This window comes from Motacilla alba, chromosome 18 (genome assembly GCF_015832195.1).
Source record: "Motacilla alba alba isolate MOTALB_02 chromosome 18, Motacilla_alba_V1.0_pri, whole genome shotgun sequence".
Taxonomy (NCBI): domain Eukaryota; kingdom Metazoa; phylum Chordata; class Aves; order Passeriformes; family Motacillidae; genus Motacilla; species Motacilla alba.
The window spans coordinates 4765530-4784759 of record NC_052033.1 but is presented as its reverse complement, the minus strand read 5'-3'; the positions used below and the strand labels follow the sequence as shown (position 1 = coordinate 4784759).

Below are 19230 nucleotides of genomic sequence, written 5' to 3'. Positions count from 1 at the left end.
GTGTCCTAAAGCCCCACAGAGAAAATGTGCTGTAAATAAAACTCATTCTTGCATCACCACGGGTGCCAGAGACCGACCAGCACCACGGTCACACAGGAGACACAACGCCAGCTCCAGCAAGGTGGGAATGGACAGGCCCAAGGTGGAGAACATTTGGATCCTTTTCAGAAAACAAACCCCACCCTGATAAATCAGGTCCAAACACAGCACAATTCACGTTTGTTGACAAAGAGGAGCAAGTATGGGATAATTCTCATCTTTTTGGGGGGGCTTTTCCTCCCCTCTCACTCCGAACACGTGGCAGGTGCCAGACCTGCCCATTCCCCTGACAGAATTCCCCTGCAGGTCTGGCAGCTGTCACAGCTCCACCCCAGCACATTCCTGCAGAAATTCCCAATTATTCCCATGCAGAAATTCCCAGTTATTCCCAAACACAGGGGCATCTCCACGTCCTTTACAAACCACAGCCACAAACCCCTGAGGGTATCCCCAGTCTGATCGAACAGCCTGAATCTCAGAGGGAAGAACCATCTCCCTGGGGACACACAGGAGGGCACAGGAAAAGCCCTCAAAATCAGTGCTGGACCTGCAGAACTCTCCATGCCTGTGGCCTTTTTGTGCTGCCCCTCAAAGGCAGACCTTTGTTCACCAAAGGACCCTCTGAAGGGTTTTAGAGGAGATAAAGGGAGCTGATTTCCTGCGGATCAGGTACCTTGATTCCTCCCCAGGCCTGGTCAGACAGGAACTCCACAGGGCTCGTGACTCCGGGCTGTGCTGGGTACCTGAGCAGGAAATCCAGTTCTGCTGGGTCGATTTCTTTATTCATCAGAAGTATCTGCAATTCCAAACAAACAAGATATGCTAGAGCAGCCAGGATCCAGCGCAGCAGCAAACTCCAGCAGATTAATGATTGAATTAACGTGCTTGAAAAACATGTGGCTGAAATGTGGAGTGCCCTGTGCTGGAGAGGTGTGATGGACACACCGTGTAGGTGCTCTGGGTGTCCCAAAAGAGGACCAGGAATGAGTGTGGGGATTGGCAAGAGGAAAAAAGTTGGGAAAACCAGGCTGAGTTCCAGGTGGGTGGAGAGCACCCTGAGGAGAAGGCCCTGGCAGCAGAGCCAGATTGGACAAAAAAATAAAAATTATACAAACACTGTGGACATGGACAGCAGCTCTGCAGCGGGCACTTCTTTAGGTTCAATGCAAGAGGCCTTCCTGGCCAGTTTGCTTTGCCATTTTCTGCAGGTCCTGCAAGCAGGAATTCCTCAAATAACCTTTGTCAGCGTAATTCAAATCCAACACAGCATCCATGCCTGTCATCGGCAGGAATAAATCCTGTGAGGAGCAGCTGAGGGAGCTGGGAAGGGGCTCGGCCTGGAGAAAAGGGGGATCAGGGGGAAATTCTGGCTCTGCACAGCTCCTGCCAGGAGGGGACAGCCCCTGTCAGGGCTCTGCTCCAGGGAACAGGGACAGGAGCAGAGGGAACGGCCCCAGGCTGGGCCAGGGCAGCTCAGGGTGGGCACAGCAGGAATTTCCCCATGGAAAGGGGGCTCAGGCCTTGGCACTGCCCAGGGAGGGTTGGAGTGCCCATCCCTGGGGGTGCCCAGGGAATTCCTGGAGGTGGCACTGAGTGCTCTGGGCTGGGGACAAGGGGGGGATCAGGGTGGGACTGGATGGTCTGGGAGGGCTTTCCCAGCCTGAATGATTCCATGATTCCAAGAGAGGCAGGGAAGACATTCAAGCCCCCTGCATGGGCTGCTCTGGCAGTGCAGCCTGGCACGCCAGGTGCCCGGGGTGGTGCTGGTACCTGGAAGGTGAGCTGGGCACTGAAGGTCAGTTTGTCCCTCTCGAAGAGCCCCCGGGCCGTGTACTGGAACACGGAGAAGGTGATGCTGTCCGTGAGGCTCAGCACCCGCCCTGCCAGGCTCTCAGCAGGGGCTGCCCTCTCCATGGCCTTCTGGAACACCACGTGGAATGCCTGGGAGGGGAGACACAGCGGGAAGGGGCAGTGGGAGATGCCCTTTGCACACCCCTGAGGCGTCCCAGTGATGCCAGCTCAGGTCCTGCCTCGCAGGGAACACCAGAGACCAAGCAGCCCTGGCTCTGCCTGTGGGACACCGGGCAGTGGTGACAGCCCCTGGGACCCAGGCAGGGCACAGGGACCTGCCACACAAGGGTACAGGGGATGTTTCTGTGCCCAGTGTGCTCCCGTTGGGATGACACAGCCACTTCCTCTGCAAATGTGGAGCCAGCAGGAGTGCAGCTCCCAGAGGAAACAGGGGCAAAACTCCATGGGGAAAAGCTCCAACACAAGCACATCCAGTGCCACCCCTGCCATGGCAGGGACACCTCCCACTGCCCCAGGCTGCTCCAAGCCCTGTCCATCCTGGCCTTGGGCACTGCCAGGGATCCAGGGGCAGCCCCAGCTGCTCCGGGAATTCCAGCCCAGCCCCTCCTCATCCTCCCAGGGAACAATTCCTCATTCCCAGTATCCCATCCATCCCTGCCCTCTGGCACTGGGAGCCATTCCCTGTGTCTGTCCCTCCATCCCTTGTCCCCAGCCCTTGTCCCCAGCTCTCCTGGAGCCCCTCTGGGCCCTGGAAGGGGCTCTGAGGTCTCCATGGAGTTTTCTCCAGCTGTCCCAGCTGGCTCCATGGAGGGGCTCTTGGATCATATCTGTTGCCTCTTGTGGACCTGCTCGACCATGTCACACCTTTCCTGTGCTGAGGACCCCAGAGCTGGACACTGCTCCTGGTGGGGTCTTAGCAGAGTAGAGCAAAGGAGGAAAGCACATCTCCCACTGCACAAATATTTCAACTCAGAGAGGAGCAATTCCTCCAAACAAATAAATAAAAATAAAATAAATAAAAATAAAAATATTTTTTTTTAAATCCCATGAGTGTTTTAGTGTCTGGATCCTGCAAAAGACTGGCTGAGGAGGGCAGGGAGCAGTGAGCTCAAGGGTGGGTGTCTGCATTGAGAACAGCTCACTTATGTAAGAGGTTAAGGATTATTACAACAGCATTTCTGATCTAAATGAGAAAAGACAAAAAAACTTTCAGAGTCATCCAAATTAAAAGCATGAGCAAATTATCAAATGCAGCTGGAAAAAGAAAATTAACAAGAGCATAAACCCCAAGCCCTGCTTAGCAATGCAAAGGCTCTGTGTGCTGGGCCCAGCTAAAGGAAATTACCAGGCCAACACACACTGATGGCACCAACTGGACAAGGCATGACCGTGCTGGCAGCCTTGTTTTTAGGGTTCTCCAAAGGAAAAATGATGCCTCAACAAATTAAAGTAACACTGATACCGAATGCATTATTAAATAATTGGAGAATGCATTTTCCTGCTTAACGTTTCTTTAAATTGTGTTAAAACATGCTGCAGAGCAGCACATAAATCTTTGTGTTCTAATTTATAATGGGCTCCCAGCTGTGAGGCAAGTATTCTAAAATCATCCCTGTGCATCTTTACACAATGTTTTATGATCTGTCATCAAAATTTATTAGATAAAAACATTTTCCCCCAATAATTTTCCATGTATTTATACACGCTGCTAATGTTCACTGGAAAGCATAAAACAAACTAACTGCAGGAGACTCAGATTAAAGGTGAAACCTCAGGAACCCCTGTATCTATTATGTATGTGAGAGGGATGAATCTTTCAGAAGGCACAAAAGATATTCTGTACACTTTTTCCTGATAAAATTACTTCAACAAACGAGTCGTAGCTATCAGAAGGAAAAGCTTCTTTGTGGATGAGCCTCAACATTTTGTAGTCTCTCCTCAATTCCTTTTTCCAGGTCACTTGTCAAGGTAAGAAATCACTTGGAAGAAGCTGTAGACCAGGACGCTGATTTAACCCTCCGTCCCCCAAAATACCTCTCTTATACGACAAAAAGAAAAGTTTCACGTTTCATAGAATATTAAAGCTGTAACTTTCTCTAGACAGGGTTTGGAGCAACCTGGAATGGTGGAAGGTGTGGAACAGGAAGGGGTGGAACTGGATGGGCTTTAAAGCCCCTTCCAACCCCAACCTTGTGTGATTCTGTGAGACTGTGCCTGCAATTCTGATTTTATGGACCCCAAAAGCAGAGGACAGGGACCTTCAGGGAGAGCTGAATTCTGATTTTATGGACCCCAAAAGCAGAAGACAGGTACCCTCAGAGAGAGATGAATTCTGATTTATGGACCCCACAGGCAGAGGGCAGGTAACCTCAGAGAGAGCTGAATTCTGATTTTATGGACCCCACAGGCAGAGGGCAGGTACCCTCAGAGAGAGCTGAATTCTGATTTATGGACCCCACAGGCAGAGAGCAGGTACCCTCAGAGAGAGCTGAATTCTGATTTTATGGACCCACCCCACAAGCAGAGGACAGGTACCTTTAGGGAGAGCTGAATTCTGATTGTATGGACCCCACAGGCAGAGAGCAGGAGGGCAGGAACCTTCAGAGAGAGCTGAATTCTGATGTTATGGACCCCACAGGCAGAGAGCAGGAGGGCAGGAACCTTCAGAGAGAGCTGAATTCTGATGTTATGGACCCACCCCACAGGCAGAGGGCAGGTACCCTCAGAGAGAGCTGAATTCTGATGTTATGGACCCCACAGGCAGAGGACAGGTACCCTCAGGGAGAGCTGAATTCTGATTTTATGGACCCCACAGGCAGAGGACAGGTACCCTCAGGGAGAGCTGAATTCTGATTTTATGGACCCCACAGGCAGAGGGCAGGTACCTTCAGGGAGAACTGGTACATGGGGTGGATGGCGTGCAGCTCGTTCATGGTGAAGTAGAGCATGGCGGCGCGGCAGGCCGCGGGCCTGTACTGCTCCCTGGCCTCGTTAATCCTGCCTTCTGTCACCTTAAACTCCTGCACCTGCAGGGAAACAGCACAATTCCTGTCACAGCAGCCCTGGGCAGTGCCCACAGCCCTGCCACCCTTGTGGCAGCAGCTCTCTGGGCACACAGAGAAACACACAACTTTCCAGTGCTGGGAAAAGGCTGTGAAAAGATCAGAGAAAAGAATGAGAAACAATTCTTATCTTAACTTACTGCACATGATATTGTGAACGTGTGCAATGTGTTATGAAAATTTGTTTACCAAAGGGTGGTTTCTTAATTAACCAACAGCAATGGTGGTTTAACTAAAGGACCAATCAATTCACCTGTAGTGAACTAAGGTATAAAAAAGAGCAATGGGTTTCTTAATGAGGATTATTAATCAACCTTCTGTAATACATGGAGTCTGTACTAATTATTTCCCATCTGGGGGCCCGTTACAACGATAGACACTGGCCACAAGGCCATCAGAGCAAGCCACAGGTGACCACCATGGGACCAGCCCTGCCTGGCTGGAGCTGCCCTCCCAGCATCCTCCGCTCTGGAACCTTCCATTTACCTGCATTTTCCACCCAGATGCCCAATGCCCAGTTTTCCTGAGTCCTCTCCAGACTTCTCCCTAGGCTCCCTGCTCTTTGCTGACTGGAATTCATTTTCTCATCGATGAGTTTCTCGTGCTAATTGCCTTCCTCCTGTGCAGGCCATTAACAACCCAGGGCTGAGCAGCCCCAGTGCTGCTCTCAGGCAGCTTCCCCAGGGCTGAGAGCTGCTAATTCAGAGCAGCTCTTTGCTTCTTTCCTCAGCAGCACCAAGCCCCCCTGGGCAGGGCTGTGCAGCTGCTCTGAGGGACATGTGTGAAAACCTTCTTGGCAGAGACATCACCTCCAGTTTGTTCTTTCATTCCACCTCAGCAGCAAGTGCCATCCCTGAGCCTCCTGGGGTTTATTTTAGTCCCTGGCTGAGGACAAACAGGTCTAACACCATGGTCAGGAGCTGCTGGGACAGTGTTGACCCAGCCAGCCCAGCAAACCGTGCAATGGGATCACAGAATCCCAGAATGGTTGGGGTTGGAAGGAGCTTTAAAGCTCTTCTCATTCCACTCAGGGACACCTTCCACCATCCCAGGCTGTCCCCAGCCCTGTCCAACCTGGCCTTGGGCACTGCCAGGGATGGGGAAGCCACAGCTTCTCTGGGCACCCTGTGCCAGGGCCTGCCCACCCTCACAGTCAGGAATTCCTTCCCAACATCTGACCTAAATCTGCCTATTTTCAGCTTGAAGCCCTTCCCCTTGTCCTACCACTCCCTCTCCAGCCCTTCCCTGGCTTCCTGTGGCAGAACCAGCCTGCAGGGCACCCCAAGGAAGCACAGGACGAGCCTTAATCTGCTGTGGGGTCTGTGGGATGAGCCTCTCTGCACATCCCCACGAGCAGTGCTGGGCTCAGGAACAGCTCTGCCAAACTCAGAGCCAGGGCTGGGCCAGACAGATGTTCTTCATCTGCAGAGCAGGGAGGACTTCCAAAGCAAGGAAAATGTTGGCTGGACACCTTTCTTAGGGCAGGCAGACCAAAAGGAGAGTGAGGCTTGACTTGAACCTCTAACAGGGCTCTTCCCCAGCATTCCAGGTGGGCAGAAACTCATAAAATCCAGGTGCAAACTCTAAAATTCATGCCTTGCTGGCACTGCTGGCAGAGAGCAGCTGTACAGCACAGCTGCTTTGGAGGGTGAAGCACTTCCAAAACACCTACTTCAAGCCAAGCTTTCCACATCAAAAAATCCCTTCAACACCTCTTCTGGGGGTTCAAGAAACCCCTCCCCAGAGAGCTGAATGCACCTGATGCACCATGAGTGGAAAATAATTCTGATTTTTCATGGAGGGAGGATCACTCAGTGTCTTGGCACTGGCTGGGAAGAGAGAGGCAGCTCCAGCCTGGGCCAGGCAGAAGATGGGCCAGTGGCTGGGGGAGGGCAAGTGCAGGCTCTGGAGATAGGGGGGACTGCAGAGGGAAGCAGCTGAACACCCCACCAGAGTCCCGGGACAATCCTGGCATGGGAACCACACTTCCCAATTCCCTCAGTGGCAAGGAAAAGCCTCTGGGCATTTACCTAAGCCCAGGCAGCCAGCAAGGGCAGCTGGCAGTGCTCACACAAATGCTGATTTCTACTCTGAGGAATGGAAGGGTACGAAATACCTGAGTTCTTTCAGATTTACTCGAGATCACAAACTCCCCAGACTCCAGTCCCTGGTCAGTACTAAAGCCAGCCTAACTGAGGCAGCGTGATGTACCCAGGATTATGCTGGAACAGCTTAAAGCTGCCGTGATACAGTGTGTAAATTTTACTGTCTTCACATCAGGCACCAATGTTTTCTCTTGGTCTTAAATAGGTCATTTAACACAAATAAAATCTCCAAAGAACTAAATGGCCTGGAGCTCTCCAGAATGGAGAGCATTCACAATTTACACCAATTTCTACTCCCTGCTCAGCAGACGGAGCAGAGATGGGCAGAGCAGAGGTTACAATGCACCAGAAATCCTTAAAGGATCACAGACATGCTTTTCTCCAGGCTCTCACTGTCTTTGTACCTTCTCCACAATCTCTGCAGCTGTCCTTTTAGTGCTCTCCAGGTTCTCCACCAACGCTGTGTCTCCCAGGAAATTCCCAGATGCTGATGACAGCCGAGAGAGCAAATTGTCCTCCAACGTTTTCAAGGTGATCTTGAATCCGTTCTGTTGCTTTGTGAGATCTGACTGCAAATAATAAATCCAGGAAGCTTTAGCCATAAAGGATGAGGTAAAGTAAGGATGAATCATCTTCACATGGGAACAGGCTTCCCACTGACAACTGCCATAGCCCAGCAGTGCTGATTCCTGCCCTCCTGGGAATGGACAGAGTTCTGGGGTCTGGGATCACTCCTTATCCAACAAGCTAGCAGCTCAGAGAAACCTGGAACAGCACAGAAAGCACCTGGAACAGCACAGAAAATACCTGGAGCAGCACAGAAAGGACCTGGAATAGCTCAGAAAGGACCTGGAATGGCACAGAAAGGACCTGGAACAGCACAGAAAGGACCTGGAACAGCACAGAAAGGACCTGGAACAGCACAGAAAGGACCAGAACTGATCCCGTTGCTAGAAATGTAGGAAAACGCTGGACATGAATCAGGAAGAAAAGACCTTTATCCCCATCTCAAACACATATCCTGTGTCTTTGGAGATCATTTATTGGGCCAAGCCAGCCTGGAGAGTCCCAGCTGCTCCTCACCCTTCCTGCTGAACCTCTGCTCTCAGCAATCCAGTCCCACCAGCCATGGGGAACACGGGGTTAAAACCTGATGGGTTTAACCAGTGTGAGGACAGGGAAATCTCCTGTCCTGCTCCCATTTGTCTCCTGCCCTCCAGGTCCCACTGCCACCAGGGGCTCACTGAGCTAAAACTGGGAAGAGAGAGGCACTTCCAGCCCGGGCCAGGCAGAACATGAGCGAGCAGATGCAGTAAATTTATTCCCACTCTCAGAAAATATTTAAGATTATTAATATTTGTTACACTGTTAAAGGTGTCGTCAGAAGGGAGGATTTTCTTTATGAAATTGCCTTGAAATTAAAGCCATACTTATTAAGAGAGAGAGAAAATATTTTGGCTTGTTACAAACGAGAGGAAGAACCAGAAGAGAAAAATATCATTGCCAGCCTCACAATATTTACAGAGAGAATCCTTTACCACAAATGCTGAAAATTAAGCGAGATTAATCCTGCTTCCAAAATTAAATCAGTGAAGTCCAGAAAAAAACTGAGGTAATGAGAAACTCAGCTTTCAGTCACAGGAGGAGGAGGAAAATAAAGAGAATTTCTGGGAGAAAATCATTAAATATGAAGTACAAGGGTTCTCAAAATATGAAGAAAAGAGAAGGCTGAAGGAAAAAAAAACCCTCAAGGTTTGGCATACAAGGGAAATCTGATTTTATGAGGAGCTCAGCAACATCTGCTAGCTGGCATGTGAAATGTTGCTTGTTAAAAATGAAATAAAAATTTTAAAATAGCAATAATAAAAATAAAAATTAAAATTAAAAGATGAATTTTGATAATGATGATTGTAACACTTGCTCCCAGTGACAGTTCCCAGGTGCTGACCTTCAGCTCCTCCAAGTCAGGCCTCTCAGTGCAGACCAACAACAACAATAATAACAATATTAGTAACAATATCAACAAAAATATCAGTAATTATAATAATTGTAATTAATTCATCATTATAATAACAGTGCTGATTATGATTTGTGCTTGCTCCCAGTGACAATTCCCAGGTACTAACCTTCAGCTCCTCCAGATCTGGCTCTCAGTGTTGACCAACAACTACAATATTAATAACACTATCAATAACAATGTTAATAATTGCAATAATTATAATTAAATGGTAAGTGTAATAACGATGCTGATGATGATTTGTGCTTGCTGCCAGAGACAGTTCCCAGGTGCTGACCTTCAGCTCCTCCAGCTCGGGTCTCTCAGTGTTGACCAATAGAAACAATATCAGTAACAATATCAATAATAATATCAATAATTATAATTATTTAATTATAAGTATAATAACAATGTTGGTGATGATTTGTGCTTGCTCCCAGTGACAGTTCCCAGGTGCTGACCTTCAGCTCCTCCAGGTCTGGCCTCTCAGTGCAGACCAATAAAAACAATATTAATAACAATATCAATAATTATAATTATGAAATGATAAGTGTAATAACGATGCTGCTGATGATTTCTATGTGCTCCCAGTGACAGTTCCCAGGTGCTGACCTTCAGCTCCTCCAGGTCGGGTCTCTCCAGGCGCACCACGGCCGCCAGCAGCTGCTCCTCGAGGCCGTCGCGGGTGACAGAGAAGTCGATGAGGGTGCACTGGGCCTGCAGCTCGGGAGGGAAGTGGGGGTTTGCCAGCTTGGTGTGCAGGATCAGACGGAAGGCAGGGTGCAGGGCACACTCCTTGTCCCCAATCTTGATGTACCTGGAGTTTCAGCAGAAGGAGCGTCAGCCAGGAGCTGTCACCACAGCTCACGTGCTGCTCTCAGTCAGCGGCAGCACCAGATACTTGGCACTCTGTCACCACGACATTTTATGAAAATCCTTTCGCCAGGATTTTCTTCTCCTGGGAAGCTGAGCAGCCTCAGGAAAGAAATGTAAACAATGACTGTCTGCTGCTGTGGAATGCAACAGGTGCTTCCTTGATTGGTCCATGCGAGGTGTTTCTAATTAATAACCCATCAAGGATGCAGCTGGCTCAGACTCTCTGCTCAGTCACAGCCTTTGTTATTCATTCCTTTTTATTCCTGTCTCGTCTTCTGATGAATCCTTTCTCTCTGTTCTTTTAGTATAGTTTTAATGTAGCATTTTAATGGAATATATATCATAATATAATAAATCAGCCTTCTGAAACACGGAGTCAAGATTCTCATCTCTTCCCTCGTCCTGGGACTCCTGCAAAGCTCACAGCACTCCTCATAGAAATCACGATTTAATTCATACTGGGCACACTTAAGTCAATCCTGATTTAAGGTGAAAACCCCAGAGAGTCTCTTCTGAATTTTGGATCCTGTTTAAGGAGACTCAGATTTTCCAGCAGTGGCACAACCAGTCCAACCATGAACTCTCCTGGCTTTGGGCAGAGGCTGAATTCTCCCTAAAACAGGGAGGAAAAGCCTCTCAGCCTCGAGCTTTTCACTGGTCACAGCTAAAACTACCCAGAGTTTTGGCTCTGAGCAGGCCAGCTCTGCAGCTCCCTGAGCTTGACACGTGAAGCCACATGTGGAGGGTGGTGGCTGCCATTCCCAGGAGGTGACATCAGCCAGGAAAACCCAGCATCCTCCCGCTCTGCACTGCTGACACGCAGTCTGTAGCTCACCCAAGGACCCCAGGAAATTCCAGCATTCTCTGAACCCAAGTTTAACCCAGCCCAGAAAGCCAAACAAATCCTGGGTTGCATCCAAAGGAGGGTGGGCAGCAGGGCCAGGAGGGGATTCTGCCTCTGGAGCAGTGCCCAGCTCTGGTGTCCCCAGCACCAGGAGGAGCAGGAGCTGTGGGAACAGTTCCAGAGGAGAGCTGAAGTTGATGAAGGGACTGGAGCAGCTCCCCTGTGGAGCCAGGCTGGGAGAGCTGGGATTGTCCAGCCCGGAGAGGAGAAGGGTGTGTGGAGAGCTCAGAGCCCTGCCAGGCAGCATCTGCCTGGAGTCTGGGCTTAGGGCCTGGAAACACGAAACCCAGGGATTTTCTTTGTGGTTTATGACTTATTTTCCCTTTGTTAACAAACACATGATTTCACAGGGAGATTTGAGAGCAGAGATGCACAAAAGGGGATGCCTGAGTGTTCCACTGGAGGGGGGCTCAGATTTGCCACCCTCCCTGCTGCATCTCCCTCTCAACATCCTCCAGCATTTCAATCCTGCCCTGGGACCAATCCTGCCCCTCCATCCTCCATCCTGCAGCCAAACCCATGCTCAGCCACCCTTCCCAGGACGTTTTCCCCAGCAAACTTTGCAGACAGCTTGCCTTGCCCACCAGTTTACAACAGCCTGGATGTTTTAGGCAAGCAGGGAAATGATCCTCAAAGAACTTCAGGGAAAAGAGCTCCCTGGCTGCCTCCCTTGCTGATCTCCTCTCGGCTGGAGGTGACCAACAGCTGCCATGAGAACTTGACCTCATTAAGAAACACTTGATGCTGAAATCTGTAGCTGCACTTCTAAACACTGTGCAGTGCTTGCTAAAATTCAAGGCTACCTTTACTTCACAACACAGCAGCAGCTATTTTGGTAATAATTTGGTGTCAGAACAGCCAATTACAGACCCCAAGGTCAGTGTACAATGGCAGAATTACAGGTCTCTCTTTTACATGAGGTTTGAATGATGCGGTGAAATGAAATGAGAAATCCAGGTTGATTTCCAAACCATCCTATGGCTGAATTACCTGTGACTGCCTGATTAAAAACACCCTGACTGCTGAAGGCAGGATGTTAATGCTGCTGGATGTGAGCACCCACGGTCTGAGGGCAGGAACAGAGAGCACAGCAGCCCCCAGCCCTCATCCACACGTGTCCCCAAGCCCCCCAAGCTCACCTGCCTTTCTTGATTGTTTCTCGCCCCAGTAAGGGCCCCAGCACAGGATCCACGGATTCCTCCAGGTTCTCAATCAAAACCAGGTCTCCAGCAGCCAGGGCTTGTTCCAGTGTGTCCAGATACCTGTGGGAAAGAGCACTGGTGCCTCCTGCAGCAGAGCAGGATGTGACACCGTAAGTGAGGAGGGCACAGAGGGGACCCTCACTGTGGGGGGAGCTACAGGTGGGTGCCAGCATTTGGAGAGAGGAAGAGGGCTAAGGTGGTGCCAGTGCCTGGTGCAGAAAGTGGCACTGACAGAGAGAGTCCTGGCTGTCCAACAGAGAGAACGAGGCCCCAGAGCTCCCAAGGACAAGAGTGACCACCGAGTCCATCCCAGGGCAGCCATGAGCAAAGCTGGCACAGCCTGGAGTTGTTTTCAGCACATACTTTGTTTTCTCCAGAGCCCACTGGTGCATTTCATCTTAAAGCAAGGATGAAGAGCAGCTTTGAGCTCTCTTTTGCCCAGAGTTTAGGGTCATGCTTAGGACACCTTCCATCCTAAAAAGGAAACGGAACACTGTGCTCAGGGCATGTGGTGACTGCTCCATACCCAAGCTCTCTCTTTCTCCAAGAGGCAGGGAGCAATGGTGATATTCCTGGATAAGGCTGATTCAAAAGAGAAAACTGTGGAAGAAGCCATGTTGTGGCAGTTGTGTGTTCCCCTTGGCATGCCCTTTGCAGCTGCAGTGTGCCTGGAGCTCTGGGCTTTGTGGTTTTCAGAATCCTAATCCTAACATAAAAAAGCTAAACCAGGACATGAGACCTACAACGAGCCCCATGGAGGATGTCATAGGTCTACACAGGCCTGTTGTGCTTCTGTGGCTGCTCCTGGATCCCTGGAAGTGTCCAAGGCCAGGTTGGACAGGGCTTGAGCACGCTGGGATAATGGGAGGCGTCCCTGCCTGGGGCAGGCAGGGAACTGGATGGTCTCTAAGATCCCTTCCAACCCAAGCCAGTCTGGGATTCTGTGATACTCGGCCTCAGCTCACTCCATCACCAGCTTCAGAGGAGTTTCTATGGCAACAGAGCCAAAGCATTAAACAGACCCTTGATTTAATAAGAAATCTGTCATTTTCGTAATGAACAAGCAGATAATGTGAGCAGATCCAGTGGCAGGTTTCCCTCAGTGTGACTGGCTCAGTGCAGCTGAGTGCCCAGTGCTCACCAAACACCCCGTGCAGGCACATCTCAGGCTCACTACGTGGCACTCCTCCTTGCAATCAACCTGTTAGGCCTATTACCACACCCAGCCACCCTACTGCCCATGAACCCAGCCTTAGCCTGCCCCCTGTGACTTGCCACACTCCTGCAAAACCAACCTTGTGCCTCCCTAGGCCACCTCTAAGGCTGCCAGAAGGCACCGCAATGTGGAGACAGATAGGTGTGGAGAGGTATCCCTTGATTGGGCAATGATAAGATCTTCCCAAACCCTCCTGGACTGAGAAATCCTCCGTGGTCATGGTGAGTTCCCAGCACGCTTTGGAACCCCATGTGGATTTGCTGGGATCAATTGTTTTTTCCCGTTTGTACCACCCACGCTTTTCCCCATAAAACCCCCAGTTCCTGCCCTGTTCAGAGGGGAGCTGCTGTCACTGGTGTCCTTTGCAGGGTGCTGGAATAAAGGAACTCTGTGGAATAACTCCACGGTGCTCCTGTCTCTTTGTCCCTGCGTTGGCCAGGGTGCACCTCGCAAGGCAGAGCTGAAATCACTGCTCAGAGCTGAGCTCTCTGCCCCTTGCTGAGGTTGCCTGGTGGCTGAAGTGTCACCATGACATTTTTATGAAAATCCTTTCACCAGGATTTTCTTCTCCTGGGAAGCTGAGCAGCCTCAGGAAAGAAATGCAAACAATAACTCTGCTGCTGTGGAGTGCAACAGGTGCTTCCTTGATTGGTCCATGGGAGGTGTTTCTAATTAATAACCAATCAAGGATGCAGCTGGCTCAGACTCTCTGGTCAGTCACAGCCTTTGTTATTCATTCCTTTCTACTCCTGTCTCGCCTTCTGATGAATCCTCTCTCTCTCTTCTTTTAGTATAGTTTTAATGTAGCATTTTAATAGACTATATATCATAATATAATAAATCAGCCTTCTGAAACATGGAGTCAAGAGTCTTGTCTCTTCCCTCATCCTGGGACCCCTGCAAATCTCACAACAGCTGAAGGACTGCCTGAGACCCTAGAACGTTGTCTCCTGCAGGACCTCTCTCTGGGAAGGTTGCTGCATCCAGGTCAAGCCGACCGACCACCCAACACCCCAACACCACTGCTCCCAGCCCTCATCCTGACCAGAACAAGCCTGCTCATTCACCCTCTAGCCCTGGGTGTGAGCTCCACAGCAGGCCACCTCCTCATCCAGCTCATCTCCACCGCCACACCTGCCCTACACCAGCAGCCCCTCCCTTCCAGAGAAGGCCGATTTTACCCTTTCTGCCCCGCTCGGATGACGCGGAGCCCTTCTCCGTGGGTGCTTTTGATCCACTTGCTGCCCTGCAGCTGCGGGTCCACGAGCAGGGGCCAGCGCAGGCAGCTGCCCAGGATGGCGGCGTTCTCGCAGGACGTGCGGTCGGCCGGCAGGCCCCGGCTGTGCCACGCCGCCACGGCCGCCTCGTCCGCCAGCACCCACAGCGGCTCCAGCCGCGGCGTCACCGGCACCGCCACCTGCCAGGCGTTGTGAGCAAAGAAAGGTGTCCATTTTTTCAAAAAGGTTCCATAGTTAGCAGGTTAAACCAATTGCTGCTAAGTTGGAGTTTTAACTATTTGTTGTTAATAGTTTCTGCCTCAGTGTTAAGAAATGCAGAATGAAGTTTTCCTCTCTCAGCCTAAGGAAATGTCTGCTTTAGTCGGCCCTTTGGTTTGGGCATCTCTGGGACCTGATTTAAAAGCTCCTTGGCACTATTTGTATGAGGAACCTGTTAAAATTAGTGAAATATTAAACAAGTTTCAAGCACGATGATCTCCATCTGGTCCTAACAGCAAGACATGGGTAAAACCAGCTGAGAGGCATGGCCAGCACGACCAGAGCTCGTGTCCAGAATGAAAAAACACCTCGAGTTTTTCCAAGCCTCCTGGAGAGCTGGCAGCGAGCTCTGCCTGCTCCAACTCCTTCTCCATATTCCCCCCTCCTTCACGGCCATGGACAAAACTGCAGAGCTGGGCTCTGTGTTTGGGATTTTCCAGTGTACGTGGAGGAACTTCATGGAGCAAGGACACCGCATTTTCCCCAGGGAGGAGCACATGGCCACGTCCTGATCCTCCCTCCAGCTCGGTGAGGACACAGTGATGTCCCTCACCTGAGAGATCCCCTGTGGGCACCAGGGTTTGTGGCCACATTAATCCCAGAAACAATGGCTTCTCAGAGCAGTCAGGACTTACTTTTAGTTGGTCCAAATAGGGCCTCCAGATGCCATCCAGGAGGTCCTGGCGGTATTTCCTGGTGAAGTAGCCCAGGTAGGAGACAAAGGCTGTGACCAGCAGGACATCTCCACACAAGGTGCTCTGCTGCTGTTTGAAGTCCTCCACAGCCTCAGCCCATCTCACATTTTCAGAGGCGAGTCCCCCAACCTGCAAATTCCCAAGTAAAATTGATCATTCATACAATCATGGAATGTGAACCTGACCAAGCCCTGCTTCCAGCAGAATTCCAGCTGCTTCCTGAGGGTCAGAGCCACCTTCACGCTCCCAAAACAAACTCGCTGCCGTTTCTATGGCATTGGTTGTCCTGCAGACACCCCAGATCAAACAGCTCTCCTTCCGCCCTCGTGTACCTCCATTCCCCCTGATAAACAGCCAGGATCTCCTGATAAACAGCCAGGATCTCCTAAGCCAAGATGTTACTGGGTTCCCCTCTGAAACCCCCACCCCAGGCCCAGCTCTGCAGGGCACACCCAGCTCCTGCAGCTGCCAGCAGCCCTTGTCCTGGGAATGCTGCACACACAAGCACAGCTCTGGACACAGATCCAGCTTCCCACAGCTGCAGCCTTCAGGACCTTCTGACCCAGAGCTCATATCCCTGTGCTTAACAGCCACCGATGGGTTTTAACTTCACAACCGAGCTGCTGTGGATATCAACCCAACTTTTGGCACCTACAGCATCCCGTGGGCAGGAGATCCACAGTTCAGCTGAGCTTTGTGGATAAAAGTACATCCTTTGATGTGCTGCCTGAACTTTTCAGTTGCTGAAACATTTGTCCAGTGCAAAACCAGGGAACAATCCTGCTGGCACCAGCTTCTCTGCACCACTCAGGATTCCAAGCCCTCAGCACCCCTGTGCTGTCTGCTTTTCAGGTTGAAGAGCTTTAGCCTCTTCAATAATTCCTCAGACAGAAGCAGCCTTTTGATTTTCCTTGCAATCGTTATCTGCACCGAGTGATGCAATCTTTATTATCCGGTTCCTTTCATTGTCGCTGGCTCTGCACCATTTCCCGTTCTCCTCCAGCCTTTGAGGTGCAGCAGAGGGGGCGGCGGTAATGCTGCACATTCAAGATTTATTTAGAAGGTATTCATAGAGCAAGATGGGGATTTTTCTGTTTTGTTCTCCCTTCTTTTCCTAATAAACCCTAATATCCGGTTTCAGAGGGGCTTTGGGTTTGGTGAGGGCTTTTTGCTTCTGGGAGCACAGAGCTCACAGCACTCTTAACTCCATCCTTTCATTCCTGAGTGATAACAATCAGCTCAGCATCCCTCACAGGCCATGTGAAGTAAAACCTCATTTCTCCGATGCACTTTACATCACATTTATCTACGTGGTGTTTCACCCCTCCATCACTTGGGATCGTTTTTGCAATTCTTTACAGACAGTTGACATCATCGCTGCAGAGCCGCGCGACCTCCCACACACCAGCTCATTTATGATTCATGCAATCACAGAATCACAGACTGCTTTGGCTGGGAGGAGACATTAAAGGTCACCCAGTGCCACCTCCTGCCATGGCAGGGACACCTTCCACTGTCCCAGGCTGCTCCAACCCCAGTGTCCAGCCTGGCCTTGGGCACTGCCAGGGATCCAGAGGCAGTCCCACAGCCCCTCTAAGACCAAGAAGTCTTTATTAATCTGATTTTCCTGGTACGTGGAGGTGTTTCCATACTCCTAATTAATTTTTTCAGGTTACTTTTTATCTCCTTAAGTCCTGGAAGTCTTTTCTTCTCCTTTGCTTGGATCACACACTACTGCCACTTTTAATACATTCAAGACACCCCGGGTGTCTCCCACCTCAGATCCTAGAAGTCATTGGAATTCTTTTTATTTAGCAAGAGGCAAATCAAAAGCTACTCCTTGGATTACCTTTGGCTCTTTGATAATGACAGAGAGCGAACAACCATCCCTCACCCACCTTCTGCACACCGGCCATGATTTTAGAAGCTTCTACACCTTTTCCAAAAGGAAGAGCCCTAATCCATACCCTCTCTACTCATGTGGAAGTGGTTCTGGACGTTGTTGTAGCTTTTCCAGGCTGCCCACAGCCTTCTCAGACAGGGTGACCACGCGTGGGATGCGGGCACTGACAGACCCAACACAATGACGCTCAACTTCTGGTTCCTGAGGGTTTTTTCCTACCAATTAGCAATATTCAATTTGTCTTTTTTCCTCCTGTCAAGTGCCACGCTGCTGTTCCTGAGAACTCTCTGCAACAACTCCGAGAGCTGTTCTGTGAGTGATAATAGTGCAATTAGGCCCTATCCATGTAACTGCATGATTACAGTTTGTTTTCCCAGCACACGTTATTTAGCATTTGTCATCACTAAATTTCCTCCTCTGCATTAGCACACACCCCCTCACAAACACCACTCGTCAGCCAGCCTCCCTTTCTGGTGCACAGATCCTGTCCCTTGGATCCTGCAGCATCTTGCTTAGGCCACCTGAAGTTCACGAGATGCCAGCCTGGCGCTGTGAGAGCTGGCCTTGCCTCAATCCCCCAGGTTCACTTGTCAATCCAAAGCACCGCTCTCCACGTTCAGCTGCATTCTTTAGACAACTTCAGGGTTTGTTTCAAAGCCTGGGAACTCATTGCTACCCACAGCCACGCCAGTGACACCTCCTGAATGTCAAATGAGCTGCACTTCAGTGAGGGCTGTCAGCTCCTGCTCCCAGATCAAAGCCAGGGTGGCACAGGAGATGGTGAGCAGGGCACAGCAGGAAGTTGGGATGCAAGCAGTTCCTTGCCTGCACTGCACAAATGATGAATTGTTGACAGTATAAAATCACAGAATTGTTGAGACTGGGAGCTGTTCCCACACCATGGGGTGGGGAAGAGATGTAACCACCATGGCCTGGGAAGTGGTGTCACAGAGTCACAGAACCATGGAATGGATGGGGTTGGAAGGGACTTAAAACCCCACCAAGTGCCACTCCTGCCATGGCAGGGACACCTCCCACTGTCCCAGGTGCTCCAAGCCCCATCCAGCCTGGCCTTGGGCACTGCTGGGATCCAGGGGCAGCCACAGAATGAAAATCCATTCCAGAGTCTGCCCACCCTCCCAGAGAAGGATTTCTTTTGTATATCTAAACTAAATTTCCCCTCTGTCAGTCTGAACCCATTCTCCCTTGTCCTGTCACTACAGCTCCTGATGCAAAATCCCTCTCCAGTTCCTCGTAGGCCCCTCTCTAATATAATTTTATTCTGACTCAGAGGAGACTGAGGCTTTTAGAGATCTTTTCTCTCTAATTCTTGTCATTTCAGACCCTGCAAAGCCACGGGCACGTTCACACCTTTGTTTTTATGATGCCATTTTTGACTCAGGCTGTTTTGGCCCATCAGCACCTGCTCACACATTCAAACCCCAAGAAGGAGCTGAGAGTTGTGATGGCAGCAGAGCCAGGCACTTTAACGAGCAGAGCTGCCCCAAACCATCTGGAGGACAACAGCACTTCCTGCAGCTGCCTCTCCTGGTTTCTTTGAGACATTCTGCCACAACCTCGTGGAAACAACCTCTGTGGAAGCATTTTCACTGCTGAAACTTGCTGCAGTGCATTCCCAGAAACACGAGAGGACGGAATGTGCTGTGTGCACAGGGCTCAGCCCAGCCCCGCTCCCTCCCCGTGGTGCCACCAGAGCCACCCTTGTGGCACTCACCAGGCGGTTGGCGAGGGTGATGGTGCAGGCTGTGGCTTCAGCTTCCTGCTGGCACCTGAGTTTGTCTGAGGTGGCCTTCTCAAACCTGGCCGTGAGCTTGCCCAGGTTCTCGTTGAGGCGCTGCGGGTGAAAAACAGGAGAAGTCAGGAACAGCAGGGTTTTAGCAGCTCGGGGAGGACATGGAGCTGC

The 19230-nt window shown here is 50.6% G+C and overlaps 1 protein-coding gene across 2 annotated transcripts in view; it reads right to left on the bottom strand.

The window, feature by feature from the left end:
• The window catches only part of LOC119709547 (dynein heavy chain 9, axonemal-like), a 96128-nt gene that overhangs the window by 47646 nt on the left and 29252 nt on the right, over positions 1-19230 (bottom strand). Inside the window, exons 14-22 of one of the 2 annotated variants that reach the window (XM_038157457.1) lie at positions 19042-19161; positions 15344-15532; positions 14394-14629; positions 11934-12056; positions 9627-9831; positions 7423-7587; positions 4737-4877; positions 1810-1980; positions 713-835 (exon numbers count right to left, since the gene is read on the bottom strand). In XM_038157457.1, coding sequence (XP_038013385.1) covers positions 713-835; positions 1810-1980; positions 4737-4877; positions 7423-7587; positions 9627-9831; positions 11934-12056; positions 14394-14629; positions 15344-15532; positions 19042-19161 — 1473 coding nt within the window. Of the gene's footprint in view, positions 1-712; positions 836-1809; positions 1981-4736; positions 4878-7422; positions 7588-9626; positions 9832-11933; positions 12057-14393; positions 14630-15343; positions 15533-16058; positions 16175-19041; positions 19162-19230 lie in introns of those variants that run through there. The other variant, XM_038157459.1, reaches the window with a different exon arrangement.